This window comes from Pipistrellus kuhlii, unplaced genomic scaffold (genome assembly GCF_014108245.1).
Source record: "Pipistrellus kuhlii isolate mPipKuh1 unplaced genomic scaffold, mPipKuh1.p scaffold_m20_p_2, whole genome shotgun sequence".
Taxonomy (NCBI): Eukaryota; Metazoa; Chordata; class Mammalia; order Chiroptera; family Vespertilionidae; genus Pipistrellus; species Pipistrellus kuhlii.
The window spans coordinates 162,976,568-162,998,880 of record NW_023425515.1 but is presented as its reverse complement, the minus strand read 5'-3'; the positions used below and the strand labels follow the sequence as shown (position 1 = coordinate 162,998,880).

The window sequence follows — 22,313 nt, the reverse complement described above, 5'->3', positions numbered from 1 at the left end:
ATAATTATCTAGGAACAGACTGGCTGATAGGTGGGGGGTGAGGGAGGGGAGGAGGGGAGGGGTGATGTCCTGTAAACTGGGAAGAATCTGGCAGTATTTTCTTTAACTGAACTGTTGAGAGAAAAAAAATAACCAGAGCTCTTTTCTCAGGTAACTCAACTTCAAATGTGAATCAAGCATGAACTGCACCACAAGAAATTAACTCCTTTCTTGCACATATTTAGACACTTCAAATAGAACATTTATTATTCCATTTTTAACCAGTAAATACCACAAATAATACAATTTAGATTTGGTTATTCTCAGAACTTACTGTGTAATATGTTAGTACAGCTGGAGGGTGTGATAATATAGTAGTACTGTTGGCTGATAAGAGAAAACTGGCATTAACCCAATTTATGAGAATTGCTCTCTAGCATTATGGGTTCTTGCTAAGAGAAATACTGTAACGAGGAAGAACATTAAACTGTACTATGTAACTCATAACTTAGGTACACTATTATAATTTTCATGAAATACTTTTGCTGAGTAACAGTAAATAAAGTTTAAGACAGTTTCAGATGCATATAGTAGAGCTGGATTAAGATTTTTTGGGGGCCGAAACCGGTTTGGCTCAGCGGTAGAGTGTCGGACTGCGGACTGAAAGGTCCCAGGTTCGATTCCGGTCAAGGGCATGTACATTGGTTGCGGGCACATCCCCAGTAGGGGGTGTGCAAGAGGCAGCTGGTCGATGTTTCTCTGTCATCGACATTTCTAGCTCTCTATCTCTTTCCCTTCCTCCTCTCTGTAAAATATCAATAAAATATATTTTTTTAAAAAAGATTTTTTGGGGGACTAAGCACTGACAAGATTTTGATGGCTCATCACCTCATCGCCTATGCAAATAAAATTGAAATAATACAAAAAATAAGTGTAAAGAAGTCCAACAAAATTCTTCTTTTCCCCTTGATGACTACTGCCATGCTTTTGCTAAAAGATTGAATCCTTTAAGAAAGTATTTTTGTCTTTTTTACTCTGGCATTGCTGGTGATCTAAAGTATATGTGTAGTGTGCTTATTGTGTAAACCAGAAGTGGCAGCCTAAGGTTTTTAGTCTTAGTTTAGAGAATATACTTAAGCATTACAAAGTACCTCTAATGAGAATCTAATATTTATTGTCAGTTCACTGAAGTAGATTTAAAAGTGAGTATCTCTACCCTCAATAAGCTTACATTCTAACATGGTGTACGAGAAAGATTCGCAATTAAGTATCTTATATTGAAAGTAGTGGTTTCTCTTTTAACTTAGTAATGAAATATCTCTCAAACAGTGAAAATAGAGGCTTATTGTTGGATGTAAAATACTTAGTGTCACAATGTAATCACATTATATTGTGACTTTCCCTCTGACAAGTGTGCAGTTTCTAAATGACTAACTTATGGAAATATGTATGTGTATTTGTAATTTCTTTACTTAGTTTCAAAATCTTCCTCTTTTATTTATAGACCCAAACAGAGATAGAAAACAGATTAGTACCCTCAGAGGACCTTTTAGTCATTTCATAATTGTGGCTTTGACATTTTATCTCAGATTTAGCAGGCTTTTTTATGTGGGTACTTACATTACTTATGAATGTTTTTACAATTTTTTTTAACTTCTTGATTTTAGAGAGAGAGGACAGGAGATTAGTTGTTCCACTTAGTTACCCATTTATTGGTTGCTTCTTGTATGTGCCCTGACTGGGGATCATACCTGAAGCTTAACCAACTGAGCTACAAGGCCAGGGCAGAAAGTTTTTTGTAAAATAAATAAATAAGCAAATAAATAAGTAAATAAATACATAAATAAAAAATTGCCCAAGAGCAACTCAGAAGCACTGAAAATATTTTGCTATTATTTAAACATAATAGCAATAATTAATATTTGTATAGTGTTTCATGGTTATAAAATTGATGCACACTTTAATTACTTAATCTTTATAACAAAGCTGAGATAAAATAATTCCTCATTTTTCAAGTGAAGGAATTGAGGTTTCTAGAGATTGTGATTTAAAACCAGTAAATTGTTGATATAGAATTTGAACTCAGATCTTGAGGCCCTAAATCCTGGACTCTTTCATTACTTAAGAGTCCAGGATTAGGCACCAATGAAATATACTTTTTATTACTTTTGTTGAATAACAGTAAATAAAATTTAAGACAGTTTAAGATGCATATAGTAGAGCTGGATTGAGTGTGGTTCTAACACTGTAACAGTATCAACCTTCTCAAAAATCATATTATCATCTAATAGTATTGTTACAAAGCTTGATTAACTTAACCAAAGGAGCAAGGTTAACTCCACCCTTAATAAGTCATGTTGATATCATGTGATGAGGATACATACTTTGTGGTATTATTCCCCAAATCCATAAACTCAGTATAATTCAGAGAAAACATCATATAAACCCAAACTGAGGGACATTCTATAAAGTTCTAACTATTACTCTTTAAGATTCAAGATTGAGAAAATATCATAGATTGGAAGAGGCTAATGAAAAACATGATTCAATATAATGTATGGTGTTCTGGATTAGACCTAAACAGAAAAAGAACATAAATAAAAATCCAAATAGGGTTTCTAGAATATAATAGTATTGTACCAATGTTAATTTCTTAGTTTGATGGTTTATCGTGGTTCTGTATGATAATAGGAAGCTGGATGAAAGGTAAATAGGAACATTTTGTACAATCTTTGCAACTATTCTATAAATGTAAGATTATTTCAAATAAAAATTTAGTCTAATGACTACAAATAAACTGTATTATATATTTGAGGAAAGATAAAATACAAGTTCCTTTTAAAAAAGTAGTAAGATAAAAGAGCATGGAAATTCTAAAACAAGACCTATACAGTATTCGAATTAGGCTGGATTCCCTGAGTTAATACAGTAGACCCACTATGAGAATGGATAGATTTGGCTCAGTGGATGGAGTGTGGCCTGCAGACTCAAGGGTCTGGGTTTGATTCCTGCCAAGGGCGCATGCCTGAGTTGAAGGCTCAATCCCCAGTAGGGGGCGTGTAGGAGGCAGCTGATCCATGATTCTTTCTCATCATTGATGTTTCTATCTCTCCCTCACTTCCCCTCTGAAATCAATAAACATATATATTTAAAATGTTTTGTTCATTTTTCTGTGTAGAGGATCTCTATATATTTTTATTCTCTCAGTTTGTGACACCGAAGTGAAATTGTTTCTTTTCAGGAAGGAATTCTGGAGAAATGAAAAGTGATTTTTTCCCCCCTCCTTAAGTCAGTATTTGTTTTTCTTTCTTTTTCCTGTGGTGGACAATAATTGTGGATATTGGCTATCCAACCATGAAGGATTAGATCATAGGAAAGAATCAGCTTAATTAGGGACTGTACAAACTTTGCAGCCAGGAGGGAGGCAACATGGTAAATGGAAATAGCGCTAGTTTTGACCTAGTTTTGAATAATAAGTCTGTCACTTTGTAGCATGACTTTGGGAAAATTCTTAAATGCTCAGAGCAGTTTTTTATTCTGTAAAATGGTGGTTGGAAGAATTAAATGAGATAGGTGTGTAAAGTGCCTGTGCATTCTAGACATCCAATAAAAATTAATTCAAAATATTAGTTGCTGCCGAAACCGGCTCAGTGGATAGAACATTGGCCTTTGGACTGAAAGGTCCCAGGTTTGATTCTGGTCAAGGGCAGGTACCTTGGGTTTGGGCACATCCCCAGTAGGGGGTGTGCAGGAGGCAGCTCATCGATGTTTCTCTGTAATCGATGTTTCTAACTATCTCCCTTCCTCTCTGTAAACAAATCAATAAAATATATTTAAAAAAATTAGTTGTTATGTACTCACAACTTTGCTATGTGTGAACTATGATGAACATAAAAATATACAAGATGAAATGGCTTAAATCTTAAATAACTAAATTTAATTTATTGGAGTGACATTTGTTAATATTATATGGGTTTCAGGCATATAGTTCTATAACACATCAAGGAATTTTTAACCTCTGGGGAGAGATTAAAACATGCATAGGTTTGCTGAAACCAGTTTGGCTCAGTGGATAGAGCGTCGGTCTGCAGACTGAAAGGTCCTGGGTTTGATTCCGGTCAAGGGCATGTACCTTGGTTGTGGGCACATCCCCAGTGCAGGAGGCAGCTGATCGATGATTCTCTCTCATTGATCTTTCTGACTCTCTATCCTATCCCTCTCTCTTCTTCTCTGTGAAAAATCAATAAAACATATTAAAAAAACATGCATATGTGAAACAATTAGGGAAGAAATTATAGATTTTATCGAAGCATTAAATTGTGTTGTAAAGATGGTAAAAGCAGTGATTATAAAGGAGATGAATCCTGTTGGCCTATGTTTTATGAAAGAGGTAATCCTAAGGAAAGCATTTTGGAATTGGTATACTAAGTAATAGCAACTAATATTTAAAGTTTCTGAAGAGTTTTCACAAGCATTATATTACTAAATATTCACAATTACTCTATGAGGTAAGTTTTATAAATCCCACTTCAAAGAAAAAAAATTGAGACTCAGAAATTTTTTGTAAGGGGTAGAGTTAGAATTCAAGCTTAGTAAATGCTGACTGAAATACATGCTCGTTTTGTAAAAATATTTTATGTTTGGCATGCATTTTCATAATTGTTTCTTCAACACCTGAAATTGAAGTCATATCAGAGACTGAAGTCAAAGAGACCAAGAGACCCATCCAAGTTTCCCTAGCTAATTAGTTGGGAAAGTGGTACTAGGACCCATACGCCTGAATGTCTAGGAGGTTATTCTTCCCATTACATTGTTTAATTTCCAGATGGAGAGGATGGAGAAGGGACACAGAACTGGATTTGAATGGGCTTTCCCCTCCTCTGTGATCACAGAGAAAAACTTCAACTTTCCAGGGCTGCATTAATCCTAACCCTGTAACTAGAGACAATTATTGACCTGCCTTGTGCTGAGAGTGACATATGAATGGGACAAATGAATTGCCACACTTAAGTTGTGGTACTGTGTTTCGCCTCATCATTCACATTTTAGCTATATTTTGAAATTACTTCTTTAGGGATGGCAATTAGACAAACACATCAATTCATGAGACTGAAGGGTTCTATCCTTTATCTAATTAATTCTGGTCTAAATTTTGGTGAAACCCTGTTAGAGAAAATACGTCTAAGAAATGCAGATTGTGCCGAAACCGGTTTGGCTCAGTGGATAGAGCGTCAGCCTGAGGACTGAAGGGTCCTGGGTTCGATTCCGGGTCAAGGGCATGTACATTGGTTGCAGGCATATTCCCAGTGGGGGGTGTGATCAATGACTCTCTCTCATTCTATTTCTATCTCTCTATCTCTCTCCCTTCCTCTCTGTAAAAAAATCAAATATATATATGTATATATATATATATTTATAAAGAAAAAAATATATATATAAAGAAAAGAAATGCAGATTGTCAGATGGGTTGTCAGAATGCGCCGAGTTGGTTTATGAGGCTTGATGCCTCTGTGTGTGACTCTCTAACCACATAAAGCACAGGATCGGAGTCCCGCCCCAGCCAGGGGGGAGGAGGTATCGCGAAGCCTTTGCTTCATTCCAAGCCGGAATAACCAGTTGCGGGATTCCCGCAATTGTAGGCCGGCGTCCCCGCCGGCCGGCAGCGATCCTCGCCCGGTAGTGGCGCTCCCAATGCTTGACAGGACAGTCACGTGGCAGCCGTAAAGCGGCGCTTTGCGACCTCGATGACAGGCAAAATGTGCGACAGCCGCGGCGCTGGCCAACCAGGGGCTGCGGCGGCGGCCGGGGCGGAAGTGGCGGAGGCGGAGGGAGGCGGAGGCGGAGGCGGCCTTGGCGGTGGTGTTCACCCGCCAGCTTGTTCGCTCGGTTTCCCCGCCCCCCTTCACCCCGCCGGTCTCCCCGCCACTGAAGGGAGCCGGGTGCGCGCTGTCGCAATCTGATCCCCATCCTGGCCGGCCCCCGTAAGACCCGACCCGCATCCCGACGAGCCTCCTCCCTGTCCGTCCGGGCGTCTGCGGCGCGGGCTCCGCGGGGCGAAGGAGGCGGGCGGCCCGGGCTCCTGAAGGTTACCGGGTGCATGAGCGCCTAGCCTCCCGCGCTGCCCCGCCCGCCGGCCCGCCGGCCCGCCCGCCGGCTCGTCCGCCCGCCCCTCGGCGCCCGGCGGCGGCGGCGGCGGCGGCGACGGCCACAGGAGGCGCCGTCTTCTTCCCAGGTGCGCGCCTCGCCCCCGGAGCAGCCGCGGAACTCGGCGGCCGCCATGGCGTCCAACATGGACCGGGAGATGATCCTGGCGGATTTTCAGGTGGAGTATCCGGCCCAGTCCCCCTGCCGCCTCCTGTCTCGTGGTGGTCCCGGTGCCCAGAGGGTGGCCTCTTCCTTACTGTGTGTGTGAGCACTGCGGTGGTGTGGGGCTTTCTAGGGTTCGTGGGTGTGTGAGTGTGGTGAGCCATGGGGTCATGTGTGATTCAAAGGATATGTGGGCTGTGTGTAAGGTGTGTTGTGGGCAGCTGGCTTGAATGGGATTGATAGGGGGAAAGGTGGTTAAGGGTAGCTGGGTTTTGTATGCGGACTGCGCAGGGTTTCCTGAATTTTAATGGAGAATGGGTAGCATTGGGGCGTGTGGAGTGTGGGGATTTAAGTGTGGGGTGTTTTGGGTTAGGAGTTTGGGTTGTTCCACGAGGAGAGTGTTGTCTGGGGTGTGGGTGTGGACCGTGTGGTGTTGTGGGTGTGTTGTATTGAGGAGAGAGGAAAAAAATGGTGAGGGGGCGGTGAGGGTATTGGGGGCATCATGGTCGATTTCAAGAAGAATTAACATTTTAGAGCTTGATGCCTTACTGGAGTTTTTGGAGGGTAGGAAGATGAGGAGGAGGCAAATAGATTCTATTTACCACAGTATCTTTGCAGTGAATTCACAAACTTAAATGACCAGTTCGTATTTGCAGACTCCCCTTGCCTACAGATTTGAATTGCTTGGTTGGTGTCCTTTCTCCAGGAATAATTTAAAGGACATGTAAGGGTGAGGGTGGGCTGGGGGAGGGGGCAGAGGAAGGTTGGGGAGGGATTAATGGGGGGTAAGAAGGGAAATATGTAATACTTTAAACAATAAAGAGTTATTTAAAAAAAATAAAGGATATGCAAGGGTTACCCCCCTACTGAGCTCAAATGTAGTGACACTGGTATATCTTAGGGAGGCCTTCTCACAGTGGTGCCATATGCATTATGAGAGACTTGGAGAACCAATACCACCACCTTTGCCTTTTGATGTTTGGCAAAAATACCATAGTGACATCTTCTTAACTTTTCATTTTGGCATTAATTTAGAAGATGTTGTTATGTACAGGTATACTTCCCCTCTTTCTTTAACACTGTCACCATTGCACATGGCCTAACATTGACAATATAGGTTATATTTTTCCTTACTGAGATTTTGTAGGGCTTTTCTTCTCCCTCTTTGATTTTTTTTTCTAAGTTCCTTTTCTTCTCTCTCACAACTTTATATTTCCAGAGTCTTCTCTTTTGATTACCCACTGGTATCTGATTATGTGAGAAATATGCATCTATCTCCATTTGATTATACCATATCTTCCAAACGCAGAAATAAGTGTTTTGAAATTCAGAGTTAACCACAATATTTTGGTGTTTTGTAGGCTTGGGATTGGCCTGAGGGTTTTTTTTTTAAATTTTTAATCTTTTAAATTTCTTTTTTGTTTTGTTTGCTTGCTCTGTTCTTACTTGTGACAATTATTGTGTTTATTGTGAACCTTATATTGATTGGCCAAGGATGGGAAATTTAGGATTCTTCTACTTAGAGGTAAAATAAGATTTTTCTGACAAGCATTTGGGACAAGCATCCATATCACATTAATACTATATTCTAATCAATTTTTCTTTTTAAACCATTGGCAATGCTGTGAACAATTATTTATAAAATGGAAAAAAAGCTTATGCATCTGCAGTGAACAATTGTTTGCTAACTGGTGAGAGCTAATTTCATATTAAATAGGTAAAACATTATTGGTAGAATAAAAAGTTACTTAGAAAACTATACACATCTTATACACATTAGACTTTTTTTTGTGTTGAGGAGCCTTGTATTCCTCTTATAAATGATTCTAGATCAACCTGCTTTTGTGGACTTAATTTTAAAATTGACTACTCTTTCTATACTTTAACTATGATTTAATATTTTTATAGGTTAACTTTTTAAAATTAGCATTTATCCAGGTATCCGTAACCAGGTGCAGTAATTTGTGTAAAAGATTGCAGTTCAAAATTTGGAATATGGATACTTAGATGTTGATTTCTTCTATAACTGGGCAAATCAGTTTTCCTGTCTAAAAGTAAACATAGTAAAATTATATTCTGTTTACTTCATATGCTTGTGAAAATTAAAACGTTTTGAGAGCTCAGTTTTGCCTTTGTAGATAGGGACTTAGATTTTAAATGTGATTAGATTTTAAAAATAAGTTTTAGATTTTGATTATTACTGGACAATAGTTCTTATAAATCAATGTCTAAGTATGGAAAAGCTTTTGAGGAGGATTTTGTATTGTCTTTAACAACCTAAATAACCTGGTGTCTTATAACTGGGTAACTAGTGGATAGAAAATGAGACTTAGTTTGGGACTTGGTAGATGAGCAAACTCATTACAAAGCAAGTATATATTCTAAATTGTCCTTTAAAGATTAGTCCCCCAAATAAAAACAGCTCCCAGTTAAAACAAATTGAAATTGTGGTGAAATACACATAATATAAAATTTGCCATCTTAACCATTTTTATATGTTCTGTTCAGTGATATTAAATTAATTCACTTTGGGCAACCATTACCACCATCCATTTCTAGGACTATTTTTATCTTGCAGAACTGTAACTCTGTACCCATTAAACAGTAATTTCCCATTCTTTCTTCTCTCTAGCCCCTGATAACCACCATTTTACTATATTGTCTCTATAAATGTGAATATTTTCGGTAACTCATATAGGTGGAATCATAGTACTTGTCCTTTATTTCAATTAGCATAATGTCTCCAATGTTCATCCATGTTGTACCATGTGTCAGAATTTCTTTTTAAGGCTGAATAATATTATTCTGTATATATATATATATATATATATATACACACACACACACACACACACACCCCATTTTGTTTATTTACCTGCTCATATTTACCTTTCCCATGTTTTGGCTATTGTGAATCATTAATGCTGCTAGGAATATGGTTCCTGTTCCAGTCCCTATTTAAATTCTTTTGGGTATATACCCAGAAGTGGAATTACTGGGTTATATGGTATTTTTATTTGAGGAACTGTTTTTCATAGCGGCTGCACCATCAGAATTTTGAGTGGAGAGTGTGACAGCTTTCTGTTAAATCAATTATTTGTAAATTCACCTCTGAGCAAGTGAGTTTAGAATTTGGAATACTCTTAACACAAATCAGCTTGAAATGTAAATATGCACTGTTAGCATAGTATGTTGCTGGTAAAGGAATGAATAGAGTAGTACACCTATAGTTTTGGCTGGCCAGAGCCAGGAGGGGGGGTGTAAAGGAATTTCCTGGGTTTAGGAAACAGACAGGCATTGATGAATCATGAGGGTTTTTTTTCTTCCTTAATGTCTTTTATAACAAAGAGATGCATTTAGGTGAAAGTTCCAAATCTTGTTCTTCTTGTAATTGAATTCTTTAACTTTTTTTTTTTTTTTTTTTTTTTTTTTTTTTTAGATTATTGTTATTGGTGGTGGAGTGATGGTGGTGGTGGTGGTGGTCAGATGGGGCTGGATGGTGGTCTAAGATAATATTTTTTATATATATATTTTATTGATTTTTTATGGAGAGGAGGAGAGAGGGATAGAGAGCTAGAGACATCGATGAGAGAGAAACATCGACCAGCTGCCTCTTGCACACCCCCTACCGGGAATGTGCCCGCAACCAGAATCGAACCTGGGACCTTTCAGTCCGCAGACCGATGCTCTACCGCTGAGCCAAACCGGTTTCGGCTAAGATAATATTTTTAAACATGATTTTTCCATGTGAACAAAAGTGGTGCAGCCATTTAGATTAGTCTCATGTGTTGGTCATATATATATATATATATATATATATATATATATATATATGTACATATACATATATATATATGTATATATATATTTTTTTAATTAAATTATTATTTGTGTACATATTTTAACTTTGCCCCTCCCCCCAATACATACCCTCCCTCCCCAGAGTTTTGTGTTCATTGGTTGTACTTATATGCATGTATACAAGTCCTTCGGTTGATCTCTTATCTCCCCCAGATCTCCCTACCCTCCCCACTATAATTTGACAGTCTGCTTGTTGCTTTACTGTCTTTATATCTGTCTTTTGGTTCATCAGTTTATAATGTTCTTTATCATATATATTTTTTATGTTTCTGTAGTACTGATAATATAAAGACAAATCATAACTATTGAAATGCAGAAAAAAACCCCCTCTCATTAGTAGTATTTTCTTTCAGAATTTTTCAGGAATAACTTTCAGAAATTTTCAGGAATAAAAACTTATCTATTTGCTAAAACGTATTCTTTTTGAACCTCTTTCCAGTAGTCACAGATTAGGAGCCCCTTTATTTCTTTTCTAATATAGCATTGATTTTTATGATACTTTCGGTTATGTTTTCTGGTCAACACAATTGTGCCTTTGTTTTCTCCTTCTGGTCCTTCCAGCTAGAAACACCTTTGCTGCCTAAATTGCTTTATACATTTTCATATATTGGATTATGACCATGGGACTTTTAAGTTTTCATGTGTTTTATCAACTCCTCTTTGAAATATGGACTTCTCTATTACACTACTGGTAACTCACTTGTAAATAGTTTCTGTCCTTCATAATATTTTATCTTCTTCTAAATGAAGCTGTGAATCCCTCTTTTTTTTTTTTTTAGCTTGACATAAAGAGATATGTTCTACAAAAGATGATGCCAGACTATGCGAGTAGAAATAGCATCTGTTTGGATTGATAGATACCTTTTGTGATATTGTGGATTAGGGACCAAACTAAGTATTAATGGAACACCATATATATTTACTGGGAGGTTACCTTGTGCAGAATATTGAGTATTATGGCCAAAAATAGTCTTGTTACCATGCTTTCTTTCTTTTCGTCACTCTCCTCTTTATTAGAGAGACAAATCATATTGTTTTAGTGTTTGAGTTAGTCATTGGGAAAATAAAATTTTGGCATGTAGGATAAACTTTAGTTAGTTGTTGAGAACATAGATTTTGAGGTTAATTCACCTGGATTTAAATCACAGCTCTGGCACTCACTCATCTTGTGATATTCGACCAATCACTTCACACCTCTTTGCTTCAGTTTCCCCATATGAAAATTAAGTTAATTCATGTAAAGCAATTAAAACAGGTGTCTGACATAGAAAGTATTCAATACATTTATTTTATTTATCTATTTGAAATATATTTTTTATTGATTTCAGAGAGGAAGGAAGAGAAATCTAAAAACATCACTGATGATAGAGAATTATTGATCGGCTGGCTCCTGCATTCCTTACGCTGGGGATCTAGCCTGTAACCCAGGCATGTGTCCTGATCAGGAATGTGACATCCTGGTTCATAGGTCTATGCTCAACTACTGAGCCATGCCAGCTGGGCTCAGTACATTTTAGCTGTTATTTTCATTTTTGATAACTTTACGGTACATATTGAATACTTAATTCCCTGCAGGGGACTTCAGAGATCATCTATTGCCAGCTTCTCATTTTCCTTTTGTGGAAGTTGAGACCCAGAAAATAAGAAGTGACTTGTCCAAGGTCATGGGTTGGTTTGAAACAAGTATTTTTTCCCAGGTATGCAATAGGAATGTTTATCTTCTAGCTTAATTTGTCAGATAGTTTGGAGTTTTAGAGGAAAACAAGACTCACCATTTAGAAATTTCTCCAAATGATAAAACTTATATATAAGTCCTAGCTGGGTAGCTCAGTTGGCAAAGAGGTGAAACCAGTACTTTTCTTTCTAGGTTTTAGTAATTGCAAAGTACTAGAACATTTGGATTCCTCCCAGGTTATTAAAAGGCTAAATATAATACCATAAACATTATATGGTCACACCTCCACAGAAAGCAGTTGTTAGAACATTGTACTTAGGCTCTTGTTTTTTTCTAGTTTTTTGTTTTGGTGTGGTTTCTGAGAAAGTCATTTATTCTTTCTGGGTTTCAGTTATTCAGTCTTTAAATTTGAGGTCTGTCTAGAGCACATGTGTCAAACACAAGGCCCGCGGGCCAAATCCGTCCCGCCAGGCCTTGCAATGTGGCCCGCACCGTGCTGTCATCACTGCACTCCGCTGCGTTTCCATACAGTTTATGACTGTTCAGTAAACCATTCGGCCCGCGATTTAGGCTGGATTTTAGATTTTGGCCCCTTCTCTGATTGAGTTCGACACCCCTAGTCTAGAGCCATATTACCTCAAAACAGAAGATTGGACTAGATCACATATTCAGATAGAGTCTGGACAATCACTGGTAGCAGTGGGGTTGAGGACATGTATATATATAAAAGCCCAAGTGACCATTGCAACCTAATAGGCTGTGTGGGGCAACTAGGCCAGTCGGGGGGTTAGTGTAGGGCAATCAAACAACTGAGCAGCAGGCTGCATGGGGCGACCAGGCCCGCAGGGGGTCAGTTGGAGGTGACCAGGCCAGCAGGCGGGGGACAGAGGGGTGAGTGGCGACCAGGCTGTCAGATGGGGGCAGTGAGGGATGACCAGGCTGGTAGGGGGGTGCAGTTGGGGGTGACCAGGCTGACATGGGGGGCAGTGAGGGATGATCAGACTGGCGGGGGGTGGGGGGGCGGAGGAGGGCAGTTGCGGATAACCAGGCCAGCAGGGGATGCAATTAGGGGCGATCAGGCAGGCAGGCAGGTGAGCAGTTAGGAGCCAGTGGTCCCAGATTGTGAGAGGGATGTCTGACTGCTGGTGTAGGCAGGATCGGGCCTACACCGGAAGTTGTACATCCCCCGAGGGGTCCCAGTCTGTAGAGGGTGCAGACTGGGCTGAGGGTTCCCCCCCCCCCCCCCCCCCTTCACGAATTTCATGCACTGGGCCTCTAGTTAATTTATAATTTAGGTAATTGATCTAGGTTAGGGGTCAGCAAACTACATCCTGAGGGCCAAACCACCACCTGTTTTTGTCAATAAAATCTTATTGGAAGGTAGTTATGCATATTCTTCTACATATTGTTTTGTTTACATGTCTTTTGCCTGCAATAGCAGAATTTAGTAGTTGATTGTATTGCCTACAAAGCTTAAAATGTTTACCCTGTTCCTAACAGGAAAGTTTGCTGACCCTTGATTGAAATCAACTGGTTTTACAACTGTGGATAATTTCTGTTCTGCAGGGGATGTTTACGCACTATCTAGGGCCATTTTTGGCCATTACAACTAAGGGGTGCTACTGGCACGTAGTGGGTAGAGGGCAGGGAGGCTGCTAAACATTCTATAATGCACAAGACACTCTTCCAAACTGAAGAATTATCCGTCCTCAAATGTCAGTAGTGCTGAAAAACCTAGGTCTAAATCTGAAGTTCTCAGACTTTAGCTTGCCTAAGAATAACCTGGACTTGTTAAATTATTAATACTAGTTGCTGGACCCCCACCCAGAGGGTCTTGATTCAGTGGATCTTGGATGGAGTCTGCAAATTTGCATTTCTTCTAGGACTCTACTAAGCCAAATGGGCTGGGTAGCCTGAATTCTTTCATGATTGAGATGGAATAGTGTTAGTGAGAAGAAAGCTTTGTCTCTGGTGCCCCTTAGCCTCTCCACCTTCTTTCTCCTAAGGGAAAAGTAGTGGTTCAGCATTTTTAAAAAAAGTCAATTTTAGTTGTATCCTTTGGCATCTATAGTAGTTAAAGTGAGGCAGAGACACAGTTGAGCTTTCTAATGTTAGGTTTAATGAGGGAGAAATAATAACATTAGCATGTAGCTTTTTAAAATAAATGTGCCCTGTCATGAAATAGCTCTGGCCACTGACACAGCTATCAAGCTAGGATAAACTAAGTGCTGTATGTCTGCTTCACGAACCCTGACTGATATAAGAGCAAAACCACCAATCAGGTGTCTCCTTGCCCGTTGTCAGGTAGTAGGGTCAAGCTTTTGATTACTTCGCATGTGCCAGCTACTGTGCTAGGCTCCTAACATCTAAATTCTACAGTGACTGTGTTGGGATTCAGTGATCCAGTTCTCCATGGTTTCTGTATGTCTTATTAGCAGAGGCGTTGACTGTTTTTGTTTCTGACTGCTTTTCAAGGATGTTTATATAGTGAGCAGCCTTGGAAGATAGAGATAGTGTCTCCCTCTGGAGCAAAGAGCAGATATACATAGTATCCTTTTTATTTTTAAGAATTTAAAGTGAAAAGGAGTTTATTAGTAAAGCAGTGGGACAGAGGGAAGACTGCTCCACAGGCAAACATCCCATGGTGTCCATTTTAAAAGATTTGACTTCCCCAGCCTCTGGGTTCCTCTTCTGTCGGCCTACTTTGTGTTGCCCTGTGGGAAATAGGGCTGGGGAACTGCATAAGAAAATGCTGGTATTTTAACCATAGTTATTGCTATGGGTCATAAAGTTCGTTTTCAACAATCAAGGCATCTTAGATATTTGCCAGCACCCATGAAACTGGTAAAATCTCTTCACTGCTCTTAATAATTTTGGCAACAAGGATGGAATACTGACAGACACATGACTCTTTGAAAGGAAGATGAAGGTCCCAGGGCTGGTTAATAGAATTTGGATAATGTCCATGGGAATTGGTAGCAGGCATGTTGACCAAATTGTTAAGTGGCTGTCTGCTTTATTGCCTGTTAATGAGGAAGAGTTAGGAAAGTGGTTGCAGACTGAGCAGTGATTTGAAAGACAGCTGCCTGAACTAGCTGTTGCTAACTCTCAAACATTCTATCTGGTAGGGGGATTTTTTTCCCTTCACTAATTTATCTGTCAGGCTCAGGTGCAGACTCCACCCATTGTAACAACTAGTACTAATATTGTCCAGGCTGTGCAGAAGGTTCTGCCTCTGTTCAGACAACACTTACATTTGTACACCTACAGTTATATGAAAGGAGGCAAATTTGCAACCTCTCTGGGCAAAAAGCAAAGTTGTTTGAGACAAGAGGATGGGGTACATACTGTGTTATTGCTCGGCCTCTCCGTTAGAGAAAGCTGTATTACCTACTTCACTGTTTGTAGCAAAGCACTGACTGAATGGGGTCCTTAGTGCAGAGATTTACTTCAGTGGGGGCCTGGTGCCCCAGTAGTTCAGCCATGCGCAAACTGGTTGTGTCTCCTAGTCTTCTGGGGCTGTTTAGCCTCTTGTACCAGCTGAGCAGACTGAAACTGCCAGTTGTATCGGTTAATAATGTGGATTTTTTCAATAGATGGAATTACACAAATGTTGATATATATGCGATTTAATATGTACTCTGTTTTGTTGTATTGACAGCAAGCTTCAAAACTTCATATGTCAAATTTGCTGAAGGTGTTAACATAGATATTTTTACGCTTAAAAATTTTGGGCCAAAAAAAGGTCATTTGCGGGAAGTTTTAATTCATTACTTTATTTTGAAGAAGTGCTGCTGAATACTTCCGGAAGCTTATGGTGAACATGATCCATCTCAAGATACTTGTGAATGCTGGTTTAAATGCTTTAAAAGTGATGATTTCGATGTGAAAGACAAAGAACATCCATATCAACCGAAAAAGTTTGAAGACCAACAATTACAAGCATTATTGGATGAAGATGGATGTCAAACTTAAAAACAACTTGCAGAAAGATTAAATGTTGCTCAGCAAACAATTTCTGATAATTTACAAGCAGTGGAGAGATTTTAAAGGAAGGGAAATGGGTGCCACATCAACTGAATGAAAGACAAAAGGAAAACTGAAAAATCATCAGTAAAATGTTGCTTCAACAGCACAAAAGTCTTTTTTTTGCATTGAATTGTGACTGTGCAATGAAAAGAGGATTTATTTTGAGAATCCCAAATGCATAGAATCATGGGTTGATCCAGGTCAACCATCAACATTGATTGCAAGGCCACCAAATAGCTTCAGAAAGAAGACAATGAATGCTCTGCGTTTGGTGGGATCAGGAAGTGTGGTGTATTATGAGCTAAAACCAGGTGAAACCATTAATACTGATCACTACCGACAACAAATAATGAATTTGAACCACGCTTTGATCACAAAACGACCAGAATGGTCCAGAAGACACGGCAAAGTAATTTTGCTTCATGATGATGCACCAGCACACACTTCAAAACCAGTTAAAGACACGTTAAAAGATCTTGCCTGGGAAGTATTTACCCACCCGCCATATTCACCAGACCTTACTCCTTCAGATTACCACTTGTTCCCATGGATGGCACACGCATTTTCTGAGCAGCACTTCAAAACTTATGAAGAAGTGGAAAATTGGGTCTCTGAATGGTTTGCCTCAAACAAGAAAAATTCTATTAGGATGGTATCCACAAATTACCTGAAAGATAGGAGAAGTGTGTAGCTAGTGATGGACATTACTTTGAATAAAGCACTTTTGATGTTTCTCTTGAAATTATTGTGTTTTCTTTGATTACAAAATTCACATTATTAACCGGTACACCTGGTACAAGATTGGCTTTCAAATCAAAGTTGCACTCAGTTTTTAAAATTTTATTTCTTCATCCTGTTGTAGCTTTGTGAAACATGAAAGAACAATAAAAGTTTTTCTGATATCCTTGGATTTACTAAGGCTAATAGAGGGATCAAACAAAGAAAAAACTGGGATTTATTGACATAATGAAGATGGATGTGGCAATAATTGCTATTGGGATTATTTAGTAATTCATTGTTTTATTACTGGTATTTTTTTAATTCACGTTTATATGAATCTATCAATAAAATACTTTATTATAAATCTATATTAATGCTAAGTAATTTTGTATCATTTCTTTGGGAATACTGTCAGTTTTGGGTATATTACTAAGGTCCTAGTATTGGGACTTGAAACAAAAGTAATGGTTTTGTAGCAAAATAATAGAATTGATTCCACCTAAGGCAAGCTGGCTGGTCCCAACTTTTGATGCACACGGACTTTGTTTTAAACTACATTACATTTTAGAAGAAAGCATTAGTGAGTACTTTGGGATGATATAGTAAGGAATATTTTGCCAAAGCTGACTGAATTTTTAATGAAATTAAATAATGTTTTTTAAGTGTGATAATGATTTGCTTTATATTTTTAAAAATGGAATCCTTTTAGAGATATATACTGAAATATGAATGAAATGATAGGATGTCTGAAATTTACTTCAGAACAATCTGGGGAGGGATTTGGGAATGGGGAATGAAACAAGATTGGCTATAACTTGGTAATTTCTTGGTTGTTTATTTTACTATATATATGTTTTAAATTTAATTTTCATCTTTTTCCTCCCACCCATCTTTTGTTCATTTTACTATTATATCTACTCTTATATATGCTTGAAAATTTCCATAATAAGAAGTAAAAAATAATGTTCTGCCCAAACAAAAATGACTTAGGAGAAATTGTAACCTTTGTATAATATTTTCATGTTCTAATGGACTATAGGATTAGAGGAGTGATGAGATTATTACAAGGAAGAAATAACAGCAATTATAGTAATGTTATATAATCATAGCTTTTTACCAAAATATTTGGTAATTTATTTTTTATTTTTTATTGTCACTGGAACATTTAAGATAGCTTACTATATAGTTAAGTTTTAGCATTTATAAAAAAGCTTTAGCTGTAGTCTCTGGATGGTTTTCCTAAAATTAAAAAAATATATATTTTATTGATTTTCCACAGAGAGGAGGCAGAGGGATAGAGAGCTAGAAACATCAATGAGAGAGAAACATCGACCAGCTGCCTCCTGCACACCCCCTACCGGGGATGTGCCCTCAACCAATGTACATGCCCTTGACAGGAATTGAACCTGGGACCTTTCAGTCCGCAGACCGACGTTCTATCCACTGAGCCAAACCGGTTTCAGCTGTTTTTCCTAAAATTAATCAATTTTGTAACTCAGCTAAATAGGAATTTGTAAACTATTAACTTCATGTGCTAAATTTGAATAACTGAAGTTGTATTATTTTGGCAAAGAGGTGTTAATACTTTTTTAAAAACCAATATTGGAACAAAACCAGAAATCTAAAAAGGTTTATTAAGCAAAAAGAAAGTCCAGTTAGATGATGTGTCATTTTGTGTATGTATTGTTGTAATCTGTTTCTACAATGATATTTTACTTTTATTCTGCCTTTGTTGTCCCAATAGAGCAGCTTGTGTTGGTAATGTTTAAATATGACTTTGTTTTAGGAGAAATACTGCCCAGATTATTAGTATTTTCACTTAAATGTTCATGAAGAATATGTAAAGTTAAAATGTGGGTTATACAAAAATGAAGCATATTTTTATTTTTAAGATTAAAGAATTCATCAAATCATCAATTTTACCTATAATGCAGGAGTAACAATTTGCTAAAATAAAAATATTATGCAAAGAAACAGCCACATTCTCTCCTGCCATGTCTCCTACAAGATTTTAATTTCTTACCTTAAAAAAAAAAAAAAAATCTATGTTTTCTAGAGTGTTATCCTGTACACCAAAAAGTTGTGGGATCGATTCCCAATCAGGGCACATAGCTTAGCTGGGTTGTGGGTTTGATCCCTGGTCAGTATATTTCTTACATTGATGTTTCTCTCTTACATTGATGCTTCTCTCTCCCACCTTCCTGTCTCTCTCTCAAAATCAATAAAAACTTCCTTGGGCGAGGATAAAGAAAAAGATAAAAGGCCGAAACCGGTTTGGCTTAATGGATAGAGCGTCGGCTTGGGGACTGAAAGGTCCCGGGTTCGATTCCGGTCAAGGGCACGTACCTTGGTTGCGGGCATATTCCCAGTATGGGGTGTGCAAGAGGCAGCTGAGCGATGACTCTCTCTCATCGATGTTTCTAACTATCTCTTTCCCTTCCTCTCTATACAAAATCAATAAAATATATTAAAAAAAAGAAAGAAAAAAAAAAGAAAAAGATAAAAGAATATTATTTATCCTGAGGGTGTGCATGTGTGTGTGTGTGTGTGTGTGTGTGTGTGTGGTGTATGTTTGTGTGTGATTATGTCAGAGCCTTGGCATTTCCAGGGGATGGATCCTGGAAGTATCCTGACTTAATATGGATACAGAGACATCCTTTGATGAAAAGGGCAGTGGTGACACATGTCGCTGGCCCTAGAATTCTGTTCATATGCAATCCTGCAGAGTTTTTCGGAGACCTTCATGAAGATAGCTCTTCACGAAGGAGCTCCCTGCTGGCTAGGGCACGTTTCACAGTAACAGCTGTTTGTTATCCATGGGTAAAGTATGAAACTGTAGAATCACTGATCTAGATTGCTTTTCCACAATTGCTTTAGTAATCTCAGGTAGGATGGTCTGAGCTTGCCCAGCAAGACATTTACTCAGAAATACCTCTTTTCTGGCTGGTATTGTGGTTAGATAAGTGTGAAAACAAGGATGGAAATATCATGGAATTTTGGTGGTATTAATAATAATGCTTGGTAAATGAACAGTATCTTTAATTCTGACTGCTTATATCTGTAACAGTGTACTGAAGAGTATACCAGCCCTTCATTTGTTCAACAGATAATTGAGTGACTTCACATGTATTGTGATGTGAAGGTGTGAAGAATTTAGGGAAAAAAATTATCTGACACTGTCTTCATTCATATTTTCAGTTTACAGAAATTTATTGAATACCTGCTGTGTGACAGGCATTATACTAGCTAATTGAGAGATCACTACTTCATAAGGTAGCTAATATTGCTAACGAAAATTTACCTCCTTGTAACTTATTGATTTACTGTAGACCTATATAGAATTTTGTTTGGCACCACAAAAAGGCAACTATGTCTACCATGAACTCTTACCTTGCCCTAATTTCCAGTTTTTTCCACCACTTTTATTGCTTGCTTGCTTTCCTCTGGATGTGTTTACATCTTTTAAAAAATGGTTAAATCTTATTTAATTATTTTAAAAGTCTTATTTATTTATTTATTTTTAAAAATATTGGGTCTAGTAATAATTAATGTCGTTTTTAAACATTGGTTTAAAATCTTGCTTGGCGTTGACTTGTATTGACATAACCTTCAAACACGGGGTATCTACAGAACGTGTGAAGTGCAATTAACAAGTTTTGCTTGAAAAAGTTTGTGTTTGGTTTGGTTTTTGTTGCAAAACTAGGGCTAAGAAGATGGCGGATAAAGAGCATATTCGGCACTGCATGCTTTACGAGTTCCAATTAGGAAGAAAAGCAAGTGAGGCTGCAAAAAACATCTGTAGTGCTCTTGGTCAAGATGCAGTTAGCGCCAGAAAATGCCAGCGTTGGTTTGAGAAATTTCGCGAGGGAAATTTTTCGTTAGATGACAAGAGTGGTCGAGGCCGTGTGTCCAATTTTGATCAAGAAGCTCTTCAAGCTCTTTTGGTGCAAAATCCTCAAATTACCCAACAAGAGCTTGCGACAACTTTAAATTGTTCACAAAAAACAATTTCCAATCAATTGCGTGCACTTGGCAAAGTCCAAAAGTTTGGAAAATGGGTTCCTCATGAGTTGACTGACAACAACCGTAATCAAAGAGTCACAATTTGCAGTTCGCTCCTCCCTCGTCAAAACAGTTTGCCGTTTTTAGAGCAAATTGTTACCAGAGATGAAGAATGGGTGCTGTATGTTAATTTGAAAAGGCGGCCTCAATGGTTGGACAAAAATGAGGCTCCGCAGCCCATGCCAAAACCTGACTTGCATGCGAAAAAAGTGATGTTGTGTGTTTGGTGGAATTTTAAAGGAATTCTTCATTATGAACTTTTACCATCTAACCAAACCATTACAAGTGCAGTGTATAGTGCCCAATTGGAAAGGTTAGCCCACGCTTTAAGAGAAAAAGAACCCGCGCTGATTAATCGGAAGGGCGTAATTCTTCACCACGATAACGCACGACCACATACTGCAAGAATCACTGCTGAAAAACTGCACCAGTTGGAATGGGAAGTTCTCCCTCAACCTGCATAGTCTCCTGATATTGCCCCTTCCAATTACCATTTGTTTCGTTCTTTGCAAAACTTTCTTCTTGGAAAAAAATTTAATAATGAAGAATGCCTCAAAAATGCATTGACCGAATTTTTTGCATCAAAATCATAAGAATTTTACAACAGAGGGATTAAAATGCTTCCTGAGCGTTGGGCACAAGTAGTAGAAAACAACAGCAACTATATTGTTGATTAAATTTTGTTGTATTGTTTAAATAAATTCGATTTAAAAAAGTATTAGAAAACGACATTAATTATTACTAGACCTAATATATTTTATTGATTTTGTACAGAGAGGAAGGGAGAGAGAGAGAGAATTAGAAACATCGATGAGAGAGAGTCATCGATCAGCTGCCTCTTGCACACCCCCCACTGGGGATATGCCCGCAACCAAGGTACATGCCCTTGACCAGAATCGAACCCAGGACCCTTCAGTCCCCAAGCCGACGCTCTATCCATTGAGCCAAACCGGTCCCGGCTAAAAGTCTTATTGATTTTAGAGAAAGGAAGGGAGAGGGTGACAGGCAGGGAGAGAGAGATATTGATGTGAGAGAGACGCATTGATTGGTTGCCTCCCATGTGCACCCTGACCAAGGACTGAATCTGCATCCTGGGCATGTGATGTGCCCAGACTAGATGTATTTATTTCTTAATGGTACACTACAAAGGAGAAGCTGGGTAGTAAATACAGTCTTTCAAAAGAAGTTTGGAGTAGGGTAGAATAGCCTCTCCGCTAATTTTTTGCACTCTATTACTATTAATGCAGTTTTGATACATGTTTAATGGGTAGAAACTTAAAATGCTATATGAGCAGTAAGACATGTCTCCCTCACCTAACATTTAATAATTTTAATTTCTCAAGCTAAGTGGAATACTTTCTCTTTATTAACTTTCATACCCCTACATGTCCTTTTTTAAAATTTAATAAATTTTTGCTGAAACCGGTTTGGCTCAGTGGATAGAGTGTCAGCCTGCGGACTGAAAGGTTCCAGGTTCGATTCCGATCAAGGGCATGTACCTTGGTTGCAGAGCACTTCCCCAGTGGGGGTGTGCAGGAGGCAGCTGATGGATGTTTCTTTCTCATCGATGTTTCTAACTCTAGCCCTCTCCTTTGCTCTTTGTAAAAAATCAATAAAATACATATTTTTAAAAATCTTTATTTCTCAGATTATCCCTTCCACCTGGTTCTCACCCCACCCT

The 22,313-nt window shown here is 38.4% G+C and overlaps 1 protein-coding gene across 8 annotated transcripts in view; it reads left to right on the top strand.

Moving 5' to 3' along the window:
* Positions 1–5,759: 5,759 nt before the first annotated feature.
* The window catches only part of FAF1 (Fas associated factor 1), a 294,589-nt gene continuing 278,035 nt past the window's right edge, over positions 5,760–22,313 (top strand). For 2 of the 8 annotated variants that reach the window (XM_036447943.2, XM_045584584.1), the window contains exon 1: positions 5,879–6,301. In XM_036447943.2, coding sequence (XP_036303836.1) covers positions 6,257–6,301 — 45 coding nt within the window. In that variant the 5' untranslated portion in view covers positions 5,879–6,256. Of the gene's footprint in view, positions 6,302–22,313 lie in introns of all 8 variants that reach the window. The other 6 variants (XM_036447942.2, XM_045584585.1, XM_036447941.2 and 3 more) reach the window with 6 other exon arrangements.